The following is a 17,819-nucleotide window of genomic DNA, read 5'->3' as shown; positions in this document are numbered from 1 at the left end:
ATAACAGCTGTGGAATGCTCAAAATGGGCGAAGTATCCACAACATGGGAGGAGGGCAGATTCTGACCTCCCCAGGCTACAATCTCAGTCAAATTTGTATACACTATTCAAACTTTTTGAAACTATTCATCCTGAAGCAAGAGGATGAAAATTATACTTCACTCATCGTTATTCACACCCTGCCCTTCTTTCCAGTTTTCTACTGTGTTTATAAAGCAGGCATTTAAAATGTTTTCACGTATTTTACACATTTTTTTATTTTGGACCTGAGTTCCTTCTGCGCTGTTGCCCTGAATATGCATAGAGAATATGATTAATTTTTGGCACTTGTATGCAAACCTGCCTTGGCTGCTTCTTCAGTATACAGTGGTACCTCTAGTTACGAACTTAATCCGTTCCGTGACTCTGGTTGCAACTCGAGTTGGTCTCAAGTCGAGGTAACGTTTCCCATAAGGTTCAATGTAAATACGGTTAATCCATTCCTCCCTCCGAATTTGGTCACACCATGAGTTAAATTTCCCCCATAAGGTTCAATGTAAATACGGCTAAACAGTTCTGAAACATATGCATTTTATTTTTAAACCTCAAAAACCTTCCAAACGCCACAAAAACCTTCCAAACGCCACAAAACACACCACAAGCCTCACCAAACGTCTCCTTGCTACCGCGATCTCGCCCACAGGAAGCCGCGACCGCGTGGCAGCAGGGAAAATGGCCGCAGATCCGGTTCGTAAGTAGAGGCGGAGTTCGCAAGTAGAGGTAAAGTTTTGGGGCCGGAGCTGGTCGTATCTTGAAAAATTTGTAAGGAGGGGCGTTCGTAATTAGAGGTACCACTGTAATTTTCTTTACCAGTAGAAATTACAAGCATTAAACCCATTTTCATTCATAGTTTAGTTTTTCTTATGCCATATTCTCATATCTAGTACAGGTAGTCCCCAGCTTAGGAACAAGTTCTGTTCCCAAGGTCTGTCCTTAAGTCAAATTTGTATGTAAGCCAGAACAGTATTATTGTATAATACTATATAAGTAGTATTGTGTAATTAACTTGAACCATTGTGCATTTAACTTGAACCACTGTGTATTTAACTTGAGTCGTTGTGTATTTAACTCAGATTTTGCTACCGTAGGCTCCATTCTTAACTATGGGTCGTTTGTAAACCCAGGCATTCTTAACCCGGGGACTACCTGTAATTGAAACATTAACAAGTCAGAGAACTAATTAAGGAGTAAAATAAACCTTGGGCATTAGTGTTGTCAGAATAAATTATCTTCGGAATTCTGCTAGATCTTCTTTAGGAACGTTTCAAATCTCTTCAAAAATATTCTTTTTTTTAGAAAAAAGGATCTGATAATGCTAAAACTGGTAAGCAGCTGTCTGAAAGGCAATTGGATCTTTTATCGGAAGTATACTCTGAGCTATGGAAGATGCCTTTTTTTGTGCTGATCTAGCTACCATGTCTCTATGCTTACTTTGTTGCATGATCCCCAAAACTGGCTGTGAATATTGAAGTTGGGCTGTTAGAATATTTGCACTGAAAATTCTGTGTTGTTTCAAACACTTAGAAACTATATGTAATCCTTCAAGCTGTCAGACCTTCTAAAGCAGCACCCCTTGTACATTCTGCATGGATCATAAGTGCAAATTTAGGCCATGCTCTCTCAGGCTCCTTGAGAAGAAGTGCTGAATCTGGTATGTTTGTCTATTTTTGTCCTCAGGCTTTTTGCTGCCTTGTTTTTTTCATACCCAGAAAGCCTGTAGCCTGTTGTGATCTTTGCCCAAATTAAAATCCAGGTAACGCTTGATACCCTTTCTACATGTTCAGTTTCCAAGACTTACGGAAGAAGCAACCACTTCACAACTTTACAAAGTTACATATAATGTAATACTTAATTATCAATTATCTAATTTGTGTAACTGGTAGTTGTTTTGGACTGTTTGCTACCAAAGTACCTGTTTTGCTGAATAATAATAACTGCTTGGTTGTGATACAAATTCTTAATATTGAGTTGTAGGATTCTTTCTGGGCGGGTCAGAGAAAGTCAGCCTCCAACTAACTCCCTTAAGATTTTAGTAATGATATAATTTATCAGTGAAAGGAGCTCAGATTTCAAAGAAGAAAATGCATTGCAAGTGGGATTTTCTCGCAGGAAGCTGTGTCTATTTGAAATCCAGGCTTTATTTAGATACCAGTATTACATTTGTGCTCTTTGTCTTAACTGCTGGCTGTGCTCTGTATACTGTGGTTAAGCTATTGATGTATTAATTGCTAGCTACTTCCAAAGATTGCAGTTGCATTTCTCATCTGTTTAAGACCTTTCATTGTTGCCTGCTCAGAAGTCTGTGGACAGCTACTATATCTGGTGCTTTAGTTGCTTGGCTACTATGAACTATCTTGGAGTCGCTTGTGGTCTCCAAATAAGGAAAAATACATCAGGTGCTGCTGCCTGATGACATGAAACTGATTTTCTGTTCTTTTTGACTGTGATCTTTCCTAACTGGTTGTAATTATACTTCCAACCAATTATAGCATTTGAGTTGTTATTTTACTACTATGAATATAGTTTTTACTGCTAATTATTGCACCAAATAAGGTGTAGTGATCTACTCCAAAGAGGTCTCCTCTCTTTTGGCGACTTTACCATTAAAATAGCTGAATCCAGGCTTGTTGGACTACAGTCAATATTCCAGATGTTAATGCCTTTTGCTCAGCAGTGACATTTATTTGATAACGTATTTGATTCCCTTCCTTCCTTCCTTCCTTCCTTCCTTCCTTCCTTCCTTCCTTCCTTCCTTCCTTCCTTCCTTCCTTCCTTCCTTCCTTCCTTCCTTCCTTCCTTCCTTCCTTCCTTCCTTCCTTCCTTTCATAAAATATATTGGAAAACTGCTCAGCTATGGAATAGAAATCAAAGGCTGGAATGTGACAGGAAAACTGGATTTCTCTGCTGTGAAAACTTTAATCCATAATCAGGAATAATTTAATTATTCTGAGCTGGATTGTGCTATATTTTTGTCTTCTATAAACCCAAAATTGTTTGATCAGCAATTACATTAAAAAGAGTATTGACAGCTCCTATAAATTAATAGTTCTTTCTTTTAAATTTTTGCATTTATATTTTTATGTTTTGTGCAATGCTTTAATTTTTCTTACATTTAAGGGATTATTATTATTATTATTATTATTATTATTATTATTATTATTATTACTTACAAGATGAGATACAGTTTTCTATTTATATTAGCAGTCTTCTGTCTGTGAGATATGGACCAACCAGAATGCAGGATATCCTTACTCAGCAGTCCATCAGGTTCATAATGTAAGATATGTCAATAAATGGCTATGTTGTCACCGTATTGCTGTCCATTGTGCTGCTTTGGTGTTGGTATAGGTGCCTTGCTTCTTGGATTCCTGAAGGCAGTGTGTAATATCTAGTAATTACCAGGATTCTGTTTGTTATGTATTTGTTTTTTATAATCTGCAGTTAGCATGTTTGAGAGGGGAGGGTGTAACCGGATGCAATTTTTAATGCTGCAGTGTGTAATGTCTGATTTTTTTCAATTCCTCCATCTGTATTTCAGCTTTTGTTTCAAGTAGTTGTCTTTGTTCATCTTTAAAGACAATAGGTGTAAATTGCATACATTTTGCAATTTGACACTATTTTGTGCCTTTGTGGTTAGTCACCCAGGTTGGTCACCTTTCTAGTTTGTCAAGACTTTTTCTCCAAATGTCAAAAATAGTTATCTCAATGCACTTCCCAGATGGTGTCTTGTAGTACATATTTACTTTTAAATGGCTTGCATTCAGATATAAAAAAGAAAATGTCTTGAAGCAGTATCATACTCTCCTGAGCCATATATTGAATGCCAGCCTTAGGATTGTCTCCATGAGCTGCTACTTGTCCCTGCTACCCATCTTAAAACTTCCTGATTTATATGCAAAGTAGACACTGGATTTCCTGTTCATGTTCATGATACATACACTTTTTCCAGTGGAAATACTCATATTAGTATAATGAAACAAAGCGTGGAAATAGCTTTTAGTTATAACCCACCTTTGCAAAAATAGGAGGAAAATTATCACATGAACATTTGTCCATTTCTACAGCCACAGTACACTTCTTCACATTTAACACTGTCCATTTTGATTGTACCGAATATAATGATATAGTAGTTATTTTATTATATAATATTTATTAATATGAAGAATTACAGATAATAACCTATTTAGTAGTTGAAAGGGAAGCGGGAATGCTATCTGAATTGATTCCTACATTTGCTTCCTCCTACCTAGAAAGAATTTAGGTTGGAGAAGGAAAGACCCATAAGTAAAACAGATGTTATATTCAGTGTCTTTTTTTTTCACTGGGTCAAGTTGTGCAGTAGGTGATGTCCGTTTTTTCCTTCCTTTCCACTGACAGGAAAGTGGGAATGTCACTGGTTGAGCTGTTCTGAGAGCTACAGCACAGAAGTAAGAGATGCTCGATCTAATGGATTCATGGCATCTCAACAAATCAGGGTTTCTTACACAATTCAGGTGGAATACCATAAACTGGCATCTACAGTATGGATCTTTCCCTGGGCAGCCAAGGAACTTCTAATAACATAATTAATTATTATCCTGTCAGTGGTACCTCTTTCTTCTAGAACCGAATCTCTTTTCAAATACCTGTCAGCATTGGGTAGAGTTTAGGATTGCTGCTAAATAAATGTAGGATTAAAATTAATTTGAATTATGATCATTTTGATATGAGAATAAAATTGTAACAATCTATTTTGAATATTATTTACATAAAGCAGATTACTTATGATATATAAATTAAAGTTCAGTGGAAGAATTATGCTATTTTTAAATGAGACACTAAGACTAATATTAGAGTGCAGATTTCTTCTGTATTTTTTTATTTATGTCTAGCTTTAGAGTCATTCTTGTTTTAATTCCATCTCAGTTCAATTCTGTAATCCCAACCAAAATCATAATATAATTTAAATGGAGTATGAATATCACAAGAATGCTTGGACTATATACTGTATGTATGACATGAACTGGATTTCTTTTACTTTGTTATAGGTGTCACTTTCTAGTTCTTGAAGTGGAAACAGTATAAATATTTTTCTTGTAATAGCTGAATAATAAATCTTCCCCCTTTCAATTATGCAGTTTATCTGGAATTAAAATCTAACTAGTGGTTACACAGCTGGCTATAAATGAACAAGGAAACATTTCAGTGAAAAAGAGAATCATTATTGCAGGGAATTCTGGGCTATGGGCCTTGCTCTGTGGCTGACTCAATGGAGGACTATAGAGAAAGGCCTTTCCATCTCTGCCTTTGGCTTTTTAAAACTATTTTTTGTGGATCAAAGCTTTAAAACAAGTGTTATCTTGACAAGCTATTCCAGTAAAAGCAAAAACAAAACCTTTGAGTGTAATCATATTTCTTTGAATGACATTAATAAGATTACTTTAGCAAATGGACAATACAACTGCATGTTTTATGCTTGTTGATAATATTAAATTGCCATTTCTGTAAGCAGTTCTAATTACTAAAGGACACAAATGTGTGTGAAAAATTCCAAACTCAAATAATTCTAATGGGAGTATTGAATATATGCTTAATAATAATTTTAAGCATAGTTATGGTCTATCATAGGTCTTTACATATACGAGATGTACCCTTTATCTTACATATACAAGATGTATCCTTAAATGCATCTTAATTAAGGATTGGGATTGAGGGTATTAACAAAAGACTTCCAAACCAGGAGGTCTTCCAGTCTCCATAGACTATTAGCAGTGTGTGCTACTGTACTGGCCAACTGGTGAAATAGCAGTCATTTTCAGGAAAGTTTCTCAATGTATACGTGGCAGGCAGCATGGCCAATCAAATACTGTCTTTATAGGTACATGGCCAACAATGTACTGCAGCAAAGATAGTCCTACTTCACTCAATCTCCAGTATTCTCTTTTGTTACCCTACTTCAAGGACAGAATTTGAATATTCAGCTGTCTGCTGCTTATGTAGTCTGTTCTAAGTTCTAATTAAAATGAAACATGGCTGCTGCTGTGTGAATTAGGTAGCCAACACTTGGCATAACACTTTTACAGTGCATGCTGATAATGGCAATAGAAAAGCCTGAGATACAGGTAGAGAAATCAAAGAGGAAGGGGCAACCTTATTAGCAGAAATGGAATCAAGTGATGGGGAGTGAGGAGGTAAGAAATGAAAAATGACAAAAGGGAAAGAGGAGATAACAAGATAGAGGACAGTGTTTCTCAAACTTGGCACCTTTAAGATGTGTGGACTTAACTCCCAGAATTCACTAGCCAGACTTGAAGTCCACAAATCTTAAAGTTGCCAGGTTTGAGAAACACATATATAGTGACATGGTAGTGGTTAAATTAATTAAGGTGGAATAGGCTGGCCAAAGGAAAGGCATTCCCTAGAACACTTTTGCCCAACTCCTATAAACTATAAACTCTGTGGTGCCTCTGGACCCTAGGTACTTGACAATTTGCTTCTTTACAGTAACACTCATGTATGTGTGGCAACTGTATTGCATAAAAAGTAAATATGTTTCAAAATGGATAATTCTCCTAATGAGTGGGATCCAGATTTAGGCAAATGAAACAAGTTTGCAGGAACAAATTACATCTCCCTTCTTCCCATAGCAGCCCATCTAGACCATAAAAATACTACTCAGACATTTTGATAGCTATGCTGAATGGAATAGCCTGGAATGATGCAAATCCATACAAATCAGGGAGATTTTACCTCAGGAATCAGAGTTCCATTCACAGATGTTCCCCTCTTACTTGGGGAGAGAGGTAGGGAAAGTTGCTTTTGCAAAATCAGTTGCATGTGTTTAACATTGGATTCAATCTAGAATGTTTAATGTTGATATTAACGATATTTGAACACTGTGGCATATATTTGCTAACAAGTGTGTTATTGTGCATATGTTTGCTATATCACACAAATGCAGTAGCACTTCCCAGCGTTAAGGAAGATAATGAGAAAAATGCACCAGCGCCAAGAGTGGAGGAACTTATTTAGTCTTACTATTCCCTTTTCTTCAAAAAACCCAAAAATCTTTCATTCAGAAAAATGCAAACGTTGCAAAGCACTTTTAAGAAAAGCAGATGAAATACATTACTGTCCCTTCAACTAAATGTAATGTTGGCACAAAGTTGTTTCTGTTTGCTTCATTTTCTGCAGTCTTGCTTCAGTTTCCACCAAATAGAAAATTTTGGTGCCTTCCACTTTATCTTGTGCTCGTCACTGTAGATCTGTATAAACCTCTGTCTTTGTCTTTACTGTGTGGCCTATAGACATGGGAGATTTATATATAATGCTTGTTATGTTCGCTCTGTCCTGACTTAAGAAATCAAAGCATACTTTCTGTGACTGGAATTCTCAGTAAAAATTACGCTTTTCTGTTGCTTTTGCCAATGTGTTACGTTTCCAGGTTTAAAAAAGATTACTAAAATGTTAACAATTAGTTGCCACTTCTGCCCCGTTAAACAGGAACAAATCACTTAAAAATGAACTGAAAAGTTGTTTTTAGCATTTAATTTAATGTATTGTTTTAGTATGTGCCTTCCAAATGTAATTGTTCTGTGAATTAAAAAAAAAAAATCCTACACATTTGCTTCAAAACAAATACCATTTTATTTGGTAAGGCTTACTCCTAAGTAAATTATAGCCTAAATCAACTGAAACACTTATTTCTTTCCTTCTGTAAGAATATCAATTTGTCATGAATATCAATTTGACTTAAGATAATTTTATTTTGATCCCATTGGTTTTTACAGAATTAGAAGTAAATTCTGTATTTATATCTAATGCTATAGTTCTAACTGGCTTTCTTAGGAGTAAGTTCCATTGGGCAAAATAGGATTTTCTTTTCCATGAAAGGAGCCTAGTTGTAGTCATATAGATAGTGAACATTGTAAGTGTTTACTTTCAGGTACTTTGTTTAGCTGAATTTCCCATTTTGAGCCAAGTATCTGAAATTGTACTTAGTTTCTCCTGTAAAATGTTATGTCAGTAATAATTTCCTTTAAATAATGCCTGTGTATTTTGGACATTACTTGCTTTTTGCTAGAAAATTCAGATAAAACATAGAACTGTAATATGAAATGTCCATATAGCATTAGTAAACACATGCAGTAAATATTCAGTTGATAGAAGTTGACTACAAATACAGAAAAAGCATTATTACAACTTAACCTTCTTATAGTTACTTTGTTTTGGGAATGTATCTGATTTTCAGACTGGAGACTGGGGTGAACCATCTATTACCTTGCGACCTCCTAATGAAGCTACAGGATCAACACCAGTACAATACTGGCAGCATCATCCAGAGAAACTCATTTTCCAATCATGTGATTACAAAGCATTTGTAAGTCAATTAAACAGAATGTGTTTGCTGCAAACAGCTGAAAGTTGCTTGATTTAGGGGAGGAAATTGGATTGTAACAAGGTGCCTAGTTATTTTCTCTCCCTAATGTAACAGGAGCAGTGATGAGGTATTTCTTGTATGAGTAAAATGATTTCAACAAGAATTTCCTGTATTATGAACAATCTTCCAAAGTTCTAGAACTATAAAATTTTAAAAGTATATGTTTGGGGGAGAGGTTGGAGGGGTGTAATTTATTTATTTAGCAAATTTATATAGCTGCCTATCTCACAAACGTGACTCTGGGCGGTGTAGAACAAAACAGTTGAAAACAAATGTAAATAACTATAAACAAACAAACAAATAAAAAACCAAGATTGCAGGAAAATGGACACATTCTAAACATAACATAACCATCCTGCAGGTTCCCTGTTCCATGGGATCCCCAAGGTTGCTGGAAAAACCATGTTTAAAGGGCTTTGTAGAAGGCTGGTAGGGATGGGTCTGGCCTCACCTTGGAGTTATATACTGACATATGACATGAAAAGGATATTTTGGGGTTTATTAATTAGCCAAATGGGAGTAAAGGGGTAGCTATGCAAGGAAGGGAAGCAAAAGTAGGGAACAAAACTGGATGAAGATGAGGCAAGGGAAGAGGACAGAGAAAGGGGTGGGGTGGGGGCAGAGAGAAAGATACTCTGCTTAGGTGTTACAAAAAAGGTTAAAATTTACCAGTTAGGCAGCTCCACAAATGATTTGGAGAACACAGTAAATGATTCAGTACAAAACATAGAATAGCAAATTCCACTTCAAAACTTAAATTATTTATACTGTTCTTAACTAAAGAAAACAAATTATTTGTTTATCCTTTAAGTATTTAGGTTCAATGCTGGTCAAAGAATTAAGAGGTACAGAATCTACACAGGATGCCTGTGCAAAAATGAGGGTGAGTAAACCATTACTCTTTCAAATGATTACAGTAGATAAGCCTATAATTTGCAAATGCTACATTATTATTACTAGATTTATATCCCGCCTTAAGTTTGTTTTCACACTGTACATTATTGCCTCCACGCAGATTAAACCGCATGTGCTATGGATGGTTATCAAGCCCATCAGATTCATCTGACCCATCCAGGTTGGCAACATTGACATAGGCTATGCACTGGACGGAATGGCCTTGAGAGCAGATCTGAGGGTGGGTAGGTGGGCTGCAGATGGCTGGTGAGGACGACTTTAGTTCAGGTGCTGTAGTGACAGTGGAAACATTCAAATGATCTGTGGATCTCTGTCTAGTCTGCATCATTCAGGTAACATGAGCCTGTGACCCATCCCAGCATAATTTGCTGAATGTTTGATCCAGATGGGCTGCTGTCTGAGAGGTAACACTATCATCCATGCATGGTCATTGGATGGTGGGAAGGTAGTTTCTAGTGGTATTGAGCATGAACGAGAAATGTCAGGAGAGTTCAGCAAGGGAAAGTTCATCTTAAGAAAGTCATATTGTTCCTTCAACTCAGAACTGAGACTTAAGAAATGGGATGTCATCATGTCACCTGTTCAGGAGAACAACCTCTCACTAAGGGTGCTGATTGGTACTCTATATGTATCTTGGATTTATGTTAATGTAGTTACCTGATATTGTTTGTTAAAAACTAATAAAAATATATTAAAATTAATCTTCCTTGGGTAGTGCAGAATGGAATGTTTTATATTCCAACTTACCATGCCAATAGACATGATCTTCTTTCCCCCTTCAAACTCATCCCAAGAAAAGTCTGACATGCTTAGGTTCACTAAAGAGAATCCTGTGCCTGAACCATAGCACTGGCTGCTGGACTTCTAACCCTTTCCTCTTGGACACAGCTTACTCACTTTTCCAATATCTGAGTCACTTCCACAACCAGGAGCTTTTCTATCAAAGGAGATTGTAATTACTAATGATGTTCCTTTGTAATTACTAATGATGTTCCCCTTCATCCTTTGTTCACACATGCTGGTAAGCACGAATGTGTGCTTATCACTTAAGAGCTTCAACCATCACATGTCTCGAGTGAAGTCAGGCTTGACTATGCTAGCTGAGGTTGCTGGAAGTTGTAGTTCAGCAGTATCTGGGGTGAGATAGGGTGTTCCAGAAATTTCACTATCAAGTGCATATTCTGCTAAAATAAATCTGTTTAAAAATATGCTTTATTTTTACTTATCACATATTGTTAAATAGCAAATAATTGTATTTTACAAATGCCTTAGCAAACAGTAAATCAAATAATTACAAAATGGTAAATTTTGCAGACCTAGAAAGCCAAACATTTTAATGTAAGCACCAGAATAGGTAATAGGTTGATCCAGCTGTATCTGTTACCTTCTCGTTCAGATACTTCTGCTGTTAACTGTTCCAGAGTCAGGGCAAAGGAATTCAGTTTTGTGTTACCCTCATGCTTGAAAGGAGACCCCTCCACACACATTTTTAAATACAGTCAATTAGAGCCTTTTTCCCTTTAGCATCTGGTGGGCCTACTTCAACTATTTCCCCTATAGATTCCCTACAGCCGCAGCAGGGAATAGGCTGCAGTGCTTGAGGTGCAAAGAAAACAAGTGCTTTGGAATGGACAGAGGCTCAAATGTAGCACCTGTATGCAGCTCCTTAAAGCAGCCACTCCTTTTGCGGGGAATTGCATGGCTGCCCTCCACATCTGCCACACAATCACAACAAAAGGCGGAATAGTTTGTTGCAGACAAGCGCTACAATAACTTGTCTGTTTGCTCTGAAGCATCTTTTTTCTTTTGAATGAAGCACTGCACAACCATAGCAGGTAACATATTATTTATCTTAAGGAGAAGAAGGGAGATAACAGACTTCCCCAATTCATAATTTTTCTGTTTTTAATTTCAGAAGTCTACAGAACAAATGAAGAAAGTTCCTACTATTGTTCTATCTGTCTCTTACAAAGGAGTAAAATTTATTGATGCAACAAATAAGGTAGGCATCATTTCATACCTGTTTCATGTAGTTGCAGACAGGTAGTTTTTTTAAGTAGTTGCCAATAGGTGTTCTCCATCCCTTTCCACAGCAAATGATTCTCATTACATATTGAAGATGATCAAGTTTATTCTAGCTGATGCTTTCATAAACTATAATCTTTCATCAGATGCATGAAATCATATCCTGAGTTACAACTATATCATTATATCAATATTTATGAGAGGATGTGTTGTCCCATAGACAGTTAATTTTGTATTAAAAGTGGAAGAATGTAAGTATTTGTATCATTCAATATAAAAATCAACATGGTCAGAACAAATCCAGAACTACTTGCTGTCACTGACATTTCCTTGCTAGTATTTTTGCAAATCTACCTATAGCCATTGTGCACAACAGTACGTTCTCCCACAAGACTTTAGTAGAAGACTTTTTTTTTAGAAAAGCAGTCCAACTTAAACCAGAACATCACACATTATATACTGTATATACAGATGCTGCCAAAAGCATTGATACGCCTCCACTTTTTCCAAAATGATCCCAGTCTGCCATGAAATAAGTTGAAACTGGCACAAGTAAATGGCATCTACCATTCTTTATTCCATAGTTCAGACACTTTGCTTTTCATGTATGATTGAACATATTGTAAATAATAAAACAAATGAAAATGGTCAGGAGTACCAATATTGTAATTACATCCATGCCGTTTTCATTTGTTTTATTTTTGTTTTGTTCATATTCCCTTTTGTGATGTAGCTGTCTAATTACAATCACAGCTTAAAATTCTCATTAAGAATGTCTAAGCTATCAGACATAAGCAAAGGTATACATACTTAGTTAACGAACTATATTGATGATTTTTTGTCAAGTCTATCCACAACCTGACCAATGTTAGTTTGGCTTAAAGTAAACATCTGGCTTTGTCCATTTTATGTATATTTGATCAGTGAATATTGTTTTATCCAAGTGATAATTTTACAGTCCAATACTATTTCTTTTTTAATACATACTATCCGGGCCAGCTTCAAAATAAGATGCATAAGGTATTGAAATTTCATGAACCTGCTTGTGTCTATGTCTGTTTCCTTGAAATAATCACCATTTTTTACATACATTTCCAAATTAAGTACAAATTGAGCTTATTAGGGCTCTTTAATTGTTCCTTTCATTTGGTAACTGAATATTGCTTTGAGGAAAAAGAGTTTAACACTTTCTTAGGAGCCTTCATAGTAATTTCAAAAAAGCGAAATCATCTATTCTCTTAAAATTCATGATACCTTAGGGTGTCACTTAAACAGCTGAGAGTTGCATGATTTTAGCAGTAATCTAATAAATACATGGAAGGAATGTACCCATGAAGGTGGGTGGGTGCATGCCTGGGTCCACAGTTCATTGCATAGACTGGTGTATATTCTCTTCTAACACTGCTTTGCTTGCATCATCTGCTCTTTTATGATGATCAAAGTAGCATTAAAAACTAGCCATAGGAATGGTAAGGGGAGGAGAGACATTATTTATATAATGTTGCCATAAACACCAGAAGTATTTTATTTTATTTTATTTTATTTTATTTTATAAATCTGATTGCAATAAGGAGCATTGTATAAACACAGTATACAATGCTCCTTATTGCAATCATTTATTTTCTTAGCAATGCAAAATTGCAGATTGAATGCTAAGAACATATACTTTTTAGTGAAAGGATTGCACTAAATGAAGGAAATTCATCCATATCTCCTGCAACAAATGAGTAATAACTTGCATTCATTATTTGTAAAAAGTTTGTTATTAAAAGATTGTTTATTTATTGATTTATGAAATTTATCTGAGGACCTGAAACCAACTGGAGTCTTGGTAGCTTACATAATTTACATATTAAAAATATGGTACTAAATCAAAATAAAATTATTATAATAGTAACAAGAATACAAGCTAAAAATGTGTAAAATTGGAGGAGGTGATACTACTGATATAGTTGCACCCCAAAGGCCCTCCAGAAGAGCAGAAACTATTGGGAAGTAGCAGTCTCTAAGAAATCATAGGGCCCAGTATCTTGAATTGTATTCAGAAAGCTACCAGTAACCTATGTAGCTTGAATATCAGAGGTGTACTGTGTAAGTACGCAACTGAAGACTAAGTATGTGTGCTGCTGTTTTGCAACACTGGACCCAAAGGATGGTTAAACAGATGGGGCTTTTTGTTCTCTTTAGTTATAAAAAAAGTTAGAAGAAATTTACATCTAAATGTGAGCAACTTTATCATTTTTTCCTTCTTTTGGTAAAAATAAAAGGGACAGAACTAATAATGGAAAGACACAGGAAAGTTACAAATTGAAAACTGTTTCTTGATTTGTTATAAAAATTGTTAATACATTTGTTCTCAATCACGCTTTTTATTATCTGAAAGCATCCAGGGACTCAGATAATACAGTAGAGGTAGTCCTTGCTTAATGACCATTCATTCAGCGACTGTTCAAAGTTACGACAGCACTGAATGAATGGTAGTTATGACTGGTCCTCAAAGTTATTACTGTTGCAGTGCTCCCATGGTTACGTGATCACATTTGGGTGCTTGGCAGCCTGCCCACATTTACAACCGCTGCGTGCACTTCAGCTCTCCCCACTCGCCTATCTCCCCCCCATCTCTTCCCTTTTGGCCACCCTGCACTCCGCCACTGCCACCTACCCCTGCTACCTGCTACATCAGGGAGGCCGTGTGAGAGCCTCACAAAGGGCCAGCAGCTGCATTGGCTAGGTGCGCCTTGTTAGTGGCTGAAGGAAGACGACTACGAAGATCAGCATGGGGTGGCAAGGGTAGGTGGCAGAATTGAAATGGAGGGAAGTGTGGTAGGGCAAGGGAAGTGTGAGATCCTCACCTAATGATGGTGCAGTTCTGGCCTAATGACCTCAACCAGAACTGCCATCACTTAGTGGTGCAGTCATGTGATGTTTTGCTTAATGGCCATTTTGCTTAGTGACAGATATTCTGGTCCCAGTTAGGGACTGTACATTCTGTAACCAGGATCCTCTTGTCATACTAGGTCATCACGAGGCTGCCATGAGTCCCCTCCTCCGGCAAATGTGGATGGAAATGGATTAAGTCATTTTAAACACTATTGTTTGATATATTGTGGCACAATCAAGAGAATTAAAGCACATTTGAAATTCTAAAAATACAAATCTAGCATCTCAGTTTCACTAAATGTAGTACAATTTAATTTTATCGCATTAGATTGTTCCACTGAGTGATCGTATCTAGTCATTTCATTTTAATGAAAAGGACAATAATATTGTCTGATTTTTCTGATAAGTAAAAATAGCTTATTCATTCATTCTTTTATTTAACTTGCTTTGGTTCTGAAGAACTCTGGGTAGCATACAATAACAAAAACAAAAGGAAAAGAAAAAAGATTACATGACAACAAATGAACAATTCTAAATCATAGATTAGTTATTTTTACTTATATTAAATCAGAACTAGCTTTATGTGTCCCATGGTTTCCGATTTAAACTTGAGAGTTCAAATGTTAGTAGACCTTTCAGTAAACTAGAACTAAGCTGGAAATGTACATTAAAAATGACAAAGCTTATTAAGTTATTCCAGTTTTTCATTTTGGCACAAACACCTCTTCCAATTCTAATTCCTTCTGAGAATATTGAAGACTTTTTCTTAACACCATTGCTAATAGAATTAATATCCGAAGGCAACATTTATGCTTTCATTTGAAGGAGTGTATTATATTCAGTGTAAATATAATAACAATTCATATTGTTTTAATCCAACAGTTTTGAAAATACCAATAAAAGTAAGAAAAAAACTGAAATACTGTGTTTTGCCAACAGTAGCATAAAATTAAATGATTTTAATCAAGATGTTAGTTTAAAGATCTTTAAAAATTGGTGCTCATTAAGGCTTATTCATTAATGTGTTCGTGATTTTTTGTAGGCAAAATATCTGTAGAATAATAGTTGCTTAGCTTTAATGAAGCAAATGCATATTACTTTTATGAAAAAAATATTCATAAAATGGAGGTAATAAAGGTATATATCTTTTTGCCATGTTAAAGTCTGCAGTGGTTATGCAGAGCCTTTGATGCCAGATTCAGATTTATTTATATTGATTTATATTTTCTAATGTATGTTGCAAACCGTCTAGAGCCCTATTGGATTGAGGTGGTATATAAATTTCATAAATAAAATAATAAAATAAATATATGTGTATGTTACAATAATCTGGATAGTATCCCTCAGTTTATGTGGTTCAGTAAATTTTCTTCACACCTGTGTAAATATATGTCTATGTTTAATTTCTACAGCATTTTATTTATTCATTTCCTTATCCCTAAATTTAAAAAGAAAGTCTAAAGAAAGTAAGATTTTGTACCATTTACTTTCTAGCATAATATATTTATGAGCTAATAAAAACATTTTGTCTTTCTATCTAATAGAGGAACTAAATATTAATTACTAAACTGGGACATGAATTTTATTTGTATATTAACAACTACTAACAAATCCTATAATATAATGCTTTAATTTTTTGTACAGTTGGTAATTTAGATTAACTACCACATCCTTTCTGTTCTCAGTGTCATTAGAATGGATTAAAACTTCAGGTTCAATAACTAACATGCAAGGAAAACTGTGAAGTATTGTAGATATTTCTACAGTATTCTTACTATTTTTTTTTTTGACATTGTGACTTTCAATATCAGTTGAGAGGGGAATAATTATTAATGAATTCAATCATAAAATTAAATATTTAGAGACCAACTGAACTTTTTCCTCAGTTAACACAAGATTGGACAGGAGATAACACATTTTGCTTATTGCTGAATACAGTAGAGCTTGCCTATTATTTTATTTGCATTAGCAAGTTGATGTAAAAACTTATAAAACATTGGGAACTAGACTGGATAATTAAATATATAGAATTATTTCTTTTCTTTACATTTAGAATATTATTGCTGAACATGAGATTCGTAACATTTCCTGTGCTGCACAAGACCCTGAAGACCTCTCTACATTTGCTTATATTACAAAAGACTTGAAGACAAATCACCATTACTGTCATGTGTTCACGGCCTTTGATGTGGTTGGTGTATAATTTTTTCTATGGGATAGCTAACAAACCATGACATTTTCTGTATAATTTCAGCGCTGAAGAAAGTTGCTGTAGAGCAGTGCTGGTACTGGTCAGTAAATTGCATAATAACCACTATTTAAAGGTTTAATATAAGTGCTTCATATCATTGTCATGTTGTAACTAAGTTCCTTTTTAAAAAGTAATATATTGCAACTCTCCCATGTAGTCAAGAGCATAGGGAAAGTTAGGGTGAATCAGTTCAAACACCTACATTTTCACAATGGCCATCTAGATGCCTATGAAAAGTTCAAAGTATGACATGAGCATAATAATATTCTCCCAGGAACTAATGTACAAAGCATACTGCCTCTTATAACATGCAACCAACATCTAGTCAGCCACATGCTCCATTAAAGCTATATCAAGTGCAGCCATTGCTATATATTGGGACAGCAGATTCCACAGCGGAGTGAAGTATTTTGTCATGAATCATGCAGCAAAATATGTGCATGTCTGCAGCAACCATCTTGGCAGAAGAGTCTTCTGTATGTGCACCCAGAGGCTCAGACAACAGGGAGAAGCCCTTAAAGCAATCGCACTGAGTCCTTGATAGTATATGGTACTTGTTAGCCCTTTGAGGTAGTCCAAACAAGCAGCACTACCAGGAGTGCCTCTATCTTTAATGTAAGGTTACATTAAACAGAATCTTGTAAGACTGAAAGTATTTCCCCCTTTCTCTCTTTTTAGTCTCCGGAAAACTAGGCAGGGTCCCTTCTGAAATGCTTCCCATGCTTTTCCCCTAGTTGCAGACTGAGCTGCCTCTTATCAGACTGTTGCCTAGGCTGTGGGTCTTCCTCCTGTCTCCCGAGGTCATTCCCACACACCATCACAGCACTTCAGAACTTTGAGCAATGGGTTCAACAAGTGCCCCTTCAAATGAACTGCATAGCATTAATCTGTGTACAGAGGCTCCACCAAAGAAAACTTGACTATATAAAACTTGAAAATATCATACAATCAGGGGAACCATGTACTGCTGTATTGCGGGGGCAGGAAAGTCTTGTGCTGCGTATAATGTCCTGGCACCTCAACATTTCACAGTGGATCTTTGCTAATCACCAAATGAACAAATTTTAGACTTTTTTTCCCTCCCTTTAAATTGTAATTGTAGGAATGGAAGTAAGAGGCCTCTTGGTGGTAAACATTCTCATCTTAATCAGAGATGTAGGTTTTCTGAGGTCTTCAGGTAAATTTGGCAGTTTTGAAATTGTATGATACTTGCTTTGGAGGGGTCCATTCTAAAAAAAAAAAAAAAAAAGCAGGGATTTCTGGTTCCAGGGGCTGGGTGAGAAGTAATCAG

At 35.8% G+C, this 17,819-nt stretch overlaps 1 protein-coding gene across 13 annotated transcripts in view; it reads left to right on the top strand.

The window, feature by feature from the left end:
• Positions 1–17,819, top strand: part of ANKS1B (ankyrin repeat and sterile alpha motif domain containing 1B) — a 312,127-nt gene that overhangs the window by 281,839 nt on the left and 12,469 nt on the right. For 6 of the 13 annotated variants that reach the window (XM_088141910.1, XM_025163812.2, XM_025163833.2 and 3 more), the window contains 4 exons: positions 8,269–8,397; positions 9,269–9,340; positions 11,288–11,374; positions 16,331–16,468. In XM_088141910.1, coding sequence (XP_087998036.1) covers positions 8,269–8,397; positions 9,269–9,340; positions 11,288–11,374; positions 16,331–16,468 — 426 coding nt within the window. Of the gene's footprint in view, positions 1–3,239; positions 3,315–8,268; positions 8,398–9,268; positions 9,341–11,287; positions 11,375–16,330; positions 16,469–17,819 lie in introns of all 13 variants that reach the window. The other 7 variants (XM_088141913.1, XM_088141912.1, XM_025163795.2 and 4 more) reach the window with 2 other exon arrangements.

The sequence above is a fragment of the Python bivittatus genome, unplaced genomic scaffold (assembly GCF_059951505.1).
Source record: "Python bivittatus isolate LINGU-HERP-01145 unplaced genomic scaffold, Pbiv_v1 ctg000330_np1212, whole genome shotgun sequence".
NCBI lineage: Eukaryota > Metazoa > Chordata > Lepidosauria > Squamata > Pythonidae > Python > Python bivittatus.
This window is presented reverse-complemented; position numbering and strand designations above follow the sequence as displayed.